At 38.3% G+C, this 7831-nt stretch overlaps 1 protein-coding gene across 2 annotated transcripts; it reads right to left on the bottom strand.

The window, feature by feature from the left end:
- Positions 1-1669: 1669 nt before the first annotated feature.
- Positions 1670-7831, bottom strand: LOC149829389 (prolycopene isomerase 2, chloroplastic-like). 2 transcript variants are annotated; one of them, XR_016434233.1, is made up of 14 exons: positions 7342-7831; positions 5698-5904; positions 5518-5617; positions 5190-5272; positions 5030-5086; positions 4759-4911; positions 4593-4671; positions 3707-3855; positions 3465-3599; positions 3192-3305; positions 2810-2920; positions 2614-2722; positions 2179-2323; positions 1860-1983 (listed from the first exon to the last, which is right to left on the bottom strand). XR_016434233.1 is itself a non-coding variant. In XM_090017365.1 (13 exons), exons 1-13 carry the CDS (start codon positions 7765-7767, stop codon positions 2250-2252), a joined length of 1797 nt encoding a protein of 598 aa, XP_089873491.1. In that variant the 5' UTR covers positions 7768-7831; the 3' UTR covers positions 1670-2249. The 2 variants fall into 2 exon arrangements, 1 of the variants encoding a protein (XP_089873491.1); XM_090017365.1 differs by having other exon boundaries at positions 1670-2323.

The raw sequence follows: 7831 nt of genomic DNA, 5'->3' as shown, positions 1-7831 counted from the left end.
GCTTATCTGAGTCAAGCTGAGCCGAACACTCGGCTGTTCATGTTTGGTTTGCCGAGCCTATTTCAGGAGGTTGAACGAGCTCTTTCCAAGTGGAACATGAGCAGCTCGTCTTGTTTCCGAGCCTTAGACCGTATCCATCTAAGTAGGTGCGAGAAGAATTCCCTGCATCATGCATCCATCCCTAGTGCTAAAGAAGGGAATGACAAGGCTTATGTTGAGTCAAACATGACATTTGTTCTTGCAAAGTTAGAGGAGAAATCGATTTCTCGCAATCCAAACTGAAACAATAAGGCTTTTGCTCTGCTTGTTTTTATTTATTGTGGAGTATATATGGAGAGTCGACTTATCATCCAAACATGGATGGATCTTATCCATTTCCTCCAATGGTTATGGAGAGACCACCAATGCATTTGGATGGGCCTGGAAGTAAGCCAGTCTAGCTTCCTTATGAGACTAATGGATTCCCCGCTTACCACTTCATGAGCTTCGTCACAGCTTCTATCCTTCCCTCTAGGGTTGTGATTTAATGCCCCAAATGATGGGTTTACCCAGCAAACTTGAGCTATTTGATCTTCCTGAACGCAAATGCCATTGTGGTATCAATCTTAGCCACAAGATTGTTACATAGATAGCTATCCCCTTGAAACCAAGTTGTTGGCTTTAAATATCTTTTGTATTTAATTTAGATCCATTCTACCTTGTTTTAAAGTCAAGCTAGGGCTTGCCACTAATGTGATTCAAGCCGATGATAGACAGAGATTCCAAAAACAATGCCATGCACGTGAAACATGGCCATTTCCATTTTCCGAAGCTAATCAGTAATACATTCACATCATTCTACCCAAAAGACTTGAATTATATTCATGAGGCAATCGGTGTGTGTCATCAATCATCTTGTCTTTTCATTTTTCTTTTTGGGATTAATTTAGAGATATCTTTCACCTAGCTACTGCCGGCAATGCCGACTATGAGATCTACCAAACCTGGCAAGTATCTGAAATGTGGATTACAAAAGAGAAAATTCAGTTTTTTTAGACAAACCCTCTACCAGTTCAATGAAAATATAAACTTACACTGATCTTCCTCAAAAGAAGCTACTCCATAGAATACAATGAATTATTCTCAAAGATATAACTGCAAAACATGATTTCAAGAAGCTTTTCAGAAACCAAATGCTGATAAGATCTAAATGAGAAGCTAAATGGGGTCTCTCTCTCTCTCTCTCTCTCTCTCTCACACACACACACACACACACACACACACACACACATATATATATATATATATATAGAGAGAGAGAGAGAGAGAGAGAGAGACCCCATGAACTGAACAAGAGCAAAAGCCAAAACAAATAAAGAAAGCAGAAGAGAGAGAGAGAGAGAGAGTATAAGGGGTAGGTGTGCACAACCACCCTTTAACATGAAAATGAACTCAATTTTTCACCAATGTTTTTTTTTTACTTTTTAAAAATCTGAATGTACATATTTGTTCCACACAATCAAATTAGTAGGGATCAGCTTTTGAGTCATCCAATTCCAACACATAAACAGGTCATTTGATCAACAAACTTTCAAGATTCTCCTCACCTTTAAAATTGAAACTTTGTTACTTTATATGCATTTTATTTCCAACCATCATAACGCATTTATCTTCACAACCAGATCACATCTTTGATAGCCAAGAAACGATTATTCATTAAATTTAATACAAGCTAAACTTATCTAGAATCACCACCATGCTGATGCATTTTGCACATACAAGTGCGAGTAAATATTAACAGCTAAAGCTAGCAACAAAATACAGAACTAGAATTGCAACAGATAATCAAACTATCTACAAACTGCTTCAGAACTACATCCTTTTTTATGAAAAAAAATAAAGCTTGCCTTCAGAAGAAAAGATCCAGAAACAAGCCTACAACCTGTCATGTTTCAATTAGCTGCTCACAGTGGATTTTGGTATAGCAGCAAAAGCAGCATGAGTCTGCAGCAACAAGTGGCAGAATTGGTTATTGATGATATGGAATGCCTGAAGGATGAAAGAGGCAAAGGAACATTGACATTTTATTTGAGCTTTTTTCAACGAGGCTTGGTGAAGCATCCTATTGCCGAGCTTAACTATCCATATTTCATGACCATGATTATGAAAGCGAAGACATTTATTCTCTTTCAGACACACCTCAACCATCTGAGGCCTTTATCATCAAGCCACCAATACAATATTTACTGTACACAATCAATCCAGCAATATCAAGCAAATGTCCTTAACCATCCAAGTGTACGAAGAAGGGCTGCATCTAGCACTGAGGATCTTTTTTCAAGTCCTGAAAAAGAAAACAAGTAATCGTAACGGGCATATTCTGTGTCATGTTTAAAATTTCTGCAATGCTCTCTCTCTCTCTCTCTCTCTCTCTCTCTCTGCTGCCTTCCTTGGTTTTGACCTCAGATAAAAGCACTATACTATGGGAAGCACCACTCTGCTTAAATTACTGATCTTTTGACCTTATGTCATACTCTACTATTGAGCAGGGAAACCAAGTAAACTAAATTGCTTATGGCATAAGAAAATCTAGAATCATTATGATGCAACATAATAAGATTTCCAGATACATACCAATATCAGCAGCTACTCGGTGTGCACACATCACCCCTGAAAAGGCTACAGCTATAACCCCTTGTCCAGGAAAGCAACTATCTCCAACACAGTAGAGCCCTTGTACAGCCTATAAGAACCAAGAGTTTTAAAGGAGCATAAGTTGCACTAATGCTTACCAACATCATGCTTTATTGTCTAAGATGACTGATCTTACTGTCGTATTGAAAGGCATTCCTAGAAGCCCTTTAGGTATCTTACGAGGCATTGGACCATAGGTACCATCATCACGAGCCAGATACCGCCTATGCGTTTTTGGTGTGCCAATCTGCCACCCAAGCATGTCATTTGATATCATACACAAACATAAATATGAATACATCCAACATGATAATAATGCTTGGGTTTGCCACAGCTATCTTGAAGTCAGCATGTGCCTCAAATACAGTACATTGAGCCACTTTTTGTGTACGCTAAATTTGATGACGGCTGCTTATAATCCTCAATACTTTTGAAAATAAAACAAAGAGATAGCTAAGTGGTTCGTGTAACCTATTAACCATAACCAAAAAGAAAACATAGGAGACGGCAAACATTACCTCTTTAAAGACTATAGATTGCTTTAGGCCAGGAAACAAATTATTTTCAATTCGGGCAATAATTTTGTCACCTACAACCTCCTTTTTTGCTTCATAATCTTTTGGTGAAAGACCCTGGTACAATCAAAATAGTGTTAAAATTTGATGTAGGAAGTATATAACCTCATTCCAGCAAATGAGATTTATAAGCAGAAAATTGAGATAATTGACAAAGGCTAGTTTAGTTTAATTGTGACCATGCTATAGGTGAAAAACAAAATGATAAGGGAACACCTTCCAGTCTTCCATGCAAGATGTGGTGAAGATATGAAGAATATGATGTCCATCCGGAGCTAATGAAGGATCCAAGACAGTTGGAATACTCAAAAATATACTTCCATATGGCTCCTCTAAGTTGGCCCAGTCATCCTGGTAAGTCAAGATCAGATTAACAGTTACAGGATAAAAATAGCCCTAAAAGGAATTTACTTATTATATGATTTATGGCATTAACCTAACCAAAAATATTTAAATACCTCTAGTACAAAGTGATGGCAATCAGTGCCAGGTGGCAAGATATCTGCTTTGACTCCCAAGTGGATGGACATAAAGGATGGTGCCTTAGCATAGACCTCCTGGAAGTTTTTCTCTTCTTTTGGAAGATCAACAGTCTTTAAAAGTTTTCCTATAGCAGGTCACAAAAAAGTTATGAAGTTTTCCAAAGTATGTTATATGGAGGAGATATAAATTACGCCCATGACTATCTCTACTAACATTGAGTTTCTCCTCACGTTTTCAGTATTCTATAACCATGATAATTGAAAAAAGGGCACAATGACTAAAGGAAGAAAACAGAAGGAAATTAAATGTGAACATCCCCAGAACAGCATAAAATCCCAATGGTAGAAATGCATGTCCTGCAAGAAAAATATCCAACAATTTGACCAGACACCAGTGGGTATGAATCCTAAAATGACAGCAACAGATGAAATAGATGAATCTTACAAAGAAAATGGTTTTAATTTTTAAGATACATTGTTTAGTCTAAACAGTTTCAAGCTTCACCTTGTATAAGATTTTCCAATAGGTTTGCCTCTTTCCAGAATGTAGCAGCACACTGAAATTTTCACTGTGGTCTGCTTTTATCCAACCTAAACTTGCTAAGATGATATTTGTGACTGTACTATATAGGCATTCTTTTTTTATAGGCAAGCTGGGGGATAACCCCCACAGGATTCGAAGATGAGACCCCTCAATTATGATAGTGTGACTGTACGACCTGACCATCCAGCTATCTCTGCTGACCCCACTTTACTATATATGTTTGAAAAGCACTTTTAACTAAATTCTGCAATCATGCAAAGAAATGAAAAGAAACAATATCATGCTAAGCAAAGCCTAACAAAGAACAAGAACAAATACCAAAGGTATCCCATCGAGTTGCATTTGATATTACTGTCTTCGCAAAGAACTCTCTCCCATCCGATAGCAGGACTCCTACCTGCAATCTATAAAGTCATCTAAGATTTTGCAGCAACACATACCGTATCTTCTAAATTTACAGCTAAATTAGAGAAAAAAGACTCACAGCTTTCCCATCATCAAGAATGATGCTGGCAACATTTGCCTTGTACTGTATTTCACTGCCCTTGTCAACTAGACCTTTAGCCAGAGCTTTTGATATTTCACCCACACCACCAACCGGGTAATTGATCCCTCCAAAGTGTCGATCACATAAAACCTGTTGACAGATAATATACAGCATTTGGAAGATAATAATAGTAAAGGAAAACCTTACTTGAAATTACTTTAAAAACAAAATAAATTCATTGATCAAAAACTCAGAGAACAGTTCTGACCATGCTTGCATTGATCATTGGTGTTTGCAAAGCTTTGACGGTGCTCACTATGAAACACTGCATGCATATTTATAAGCTCCTTTATTTTCATAGACAATAATTCCCTGAAAAATGCTGCAGTATTTTGTTCAGTATACAACTACTAATGAAATAATCAAACCTCCGCATCAATAAAAGACAATAACCGTGGATCTCTTATGAACTTTCGAGCTATATCCCCTGCATTCTGAGGCAAATAATAGGCTGAAAAGGCAAGGAAATATACTTATGAATAAAAAGCTCAATTCCATATTGTTTATTAAGAGGAAAAAGAGAAAGTAGCTGGAACAAAATCACAATTGAGAATAATAAATACATATGAAAGAACACAAATTCAATTCGCTACAAAATACATGCCATAAATTACTGAAATATCCTCTTGTCCAAATGCCTGTACAAAAGAAACTTTTGCAATGAAAAGGATCAGATCAGATTGATATCATAATTACCAAGAGTTAAGCACTCCAAAGGCTTCTTAAAAAATTGCCCAAAAAGGTAAATTGGTTCCTCAAGTGATTTTAGCTCTAGTGAGTTCAAAGCATTGAAGATCTGCACATGAGACAATCAAATGTTAAGTAATTTGTTTTTAAGCGAACAAATTTAAGCAACTGAAACATAATACGACAGACCTTCCAACATTCACCATAAAATTTGTTGATCCCTTCTTTTTCATGAGGAAAATTATTTGTGAGTTCTGCAATAAAGTCACCAAAGTCCCTATGTACACGAACCGAGAGACCATCCGGCAAATGAAAATGCACAGTGGTCAGGTCTGGTATTACCTGCATTTTGCACCCAACAACTGCCAGTGCTTGTGTAATTAGATTTAGGTTTCCCTGTGGCCATGCATATGACAGATGAACAGTTAGAAAAGCAACTATTGCTGAACAAAAACTACAACATCCAGCCATCCATCCTGACAAAAAAATCTATGATTTGGAAGCGTGAGGACTTTTTCACCAGAGGTACAATAACATAAGCATGCAATGGATAAAAGAAAATCAGAGTGTAGGTCACCTCTAAATCTAATAGCAGCTCTGTAAGCACTGTATGGCTGTCCTCTTTAACAAAGGAGATGGCTAAAAATTTAGACCCAAATTTCTCATTGATGCTCCCTTACATCTACACGTCCATCAATATGAACTGGCAACTTTAATGCAACAGTTTAATCCTGACACTAAGACTTGGAAAACAGTTCCTAAAGTAGTCAACCAGTCAGTCCCAAGGGGGGTTGGCATAGTGTGGTGGGGCCTTGGCTGCTAGACGGGCAATCAAGGTACGATTCTCATGTGTGTCACCCCTCTGCGCAAGCCAATGCATAGCATAGGCCCCGGGGCAGGGGTCCTAGCCTCAGAGTTTTACGCTGATGGCATGACGACCATAGGTATGGCAGGCTGAGACAGTGTTACCAGGTCTTCGTGCTTTCTTCGGGTTATAAATTAAAAAAAAAAAGTCAACCAGTCACCTAAAATTTATGGATTTGAATAGAAAATGAAGGTAAAAGTTACACTGCATAGACCTAAATGCACACTGAGGGAAATTATCTACTTGTACAGGCAAATTTTCCTCTTCACTCCATCTTTCCAACAGTTGAGATACACAAGTCAACACTCGATAATACTCATCGCTTCAACCTAGTTCCACGCAACATGTTTTTATAAATGAAAACAATTGGGTTCGCAAAAATCATAATCATCAAATATGGCAATAATTTGAAAAAATATCACGTTCTTAAGGATTCTTAAAAAATGAGAAAAAATAGAAATTTGCAGTATCAAGAATTCAATTTAATAAGACTGATATTTTCCGAGAAATTTGTTTTCAATTTTATCGTTATTTATTAAAAAATCTCAAGACTTTTCCTACCTTTTCCCAAGAAAATATACTTTTTCTTAATTCTCCAAGAAACTCTCCGAAATGTTGCAGAGACCGATATTGGTGATTATGGTACAAACGAGCAAATTATCAAGCAAAAATCCATGTAAAAACGAAATTCCACTAACGGGCAGTAACAGTTGACAAATTATTAACGGACTTAGCGACAATTAAAGAGAAACATTCATTGACGAAACCTAAGATGAAGTTGGATCAGATAACAGCAGCTAAGAAATGCACAAAATTTACCGGAATTCAGTAATAGTTCAACTTGAACCACAGAAATCTAGTTAAATTATGAGTTACAGATGAACTCTTAGTTCGACGAATTCAGTGTTACAAAAGAATTTTGGTAAAAGTTGAAATTAAGAAGAAAAAGGGCAGGAATTGAATTATACCTTATCGCTGAAACCAAACATCACCGAAGAGCCAACGTCAAACGTGTATCCATCCCTCTGGTAATACCCCGAGCTCCCTCCCGGAATCACGTACTTCTCCAGGACCAAAACCTTCGCTCCCTTCACCGCGAGCTGCGTCGCGGCGACGAGGCCGCCGATCCCCGACCCGATCACGATGGCGTCGTAGCTGCCGTCTCCACCGCCGCCTCCGACCGAATCCGCCACAGCCCTTTCTCTTTCTCCGACGCTCAACGCCCTCATTTCGACGCAAAGGCCCCTCGTCCTGCGAGGAAACACCGGTTTTCTCCCTTCTCTGTGCATGAATACTTGCTGCGTGGTAGAGCGAAACCCTAACCCTAATTTTGTGCTGAATTGGGGAGGAGGAGGAGGAAGGATGGAGAGGGAGGGAGGCAGGGAGAGTGACATTTCTTCTGGTTCGGTGGAGGGATTGAAAACGGGGGATGGAGGAAAACTTGGAAGAATGCGAGGA

Source organism: Nuphar pumila, chromosome 9, assembly GCF_984573655.1.
Source record: "Nuphar pumila chromosome 9, dmNupPumi1.hap1.1, whole genome shotgun sequence".
NCBI lineage: Eukaryota > Viridiplantae > Streptophyta > Magnoliopsida > Nymphaeales > Nymphaeaceae > Nuphar > Nuphar pumila.
Note: the sequence above shows the minus strand (reverse complement) of the source record. Positions and strands in the feature narration are given on the sequence as shown.

What these genes read in the sequence shown, in the direction of transcription:
- LOC149829389 (XM_090017365.1), bottom strand. Translation starts at nt 7,767, where the DNA reads ATGTCACTCTCCCTGCCTCCCTCCCTCTCCATCCTTCCTCCTCCTCCT. An exon ending in TTTGGAGTGCTTAACTCTTG is followed by an intron (nt 5,273 to 5,517) that starts GTAATTATGATA and finishes TTGCCTTTTCAG; the next exon opens with CCTATTATTTGCCTCAGAAT. An exon ending in CAATGATCAATGCAAGCATG is followed by an intron (nt 4,912 to 5,029) that starts GTCAGAACTGTT and finishes ATCTGTCAACAG; the next exon opens with GTTTTATGTGATCGACACTT.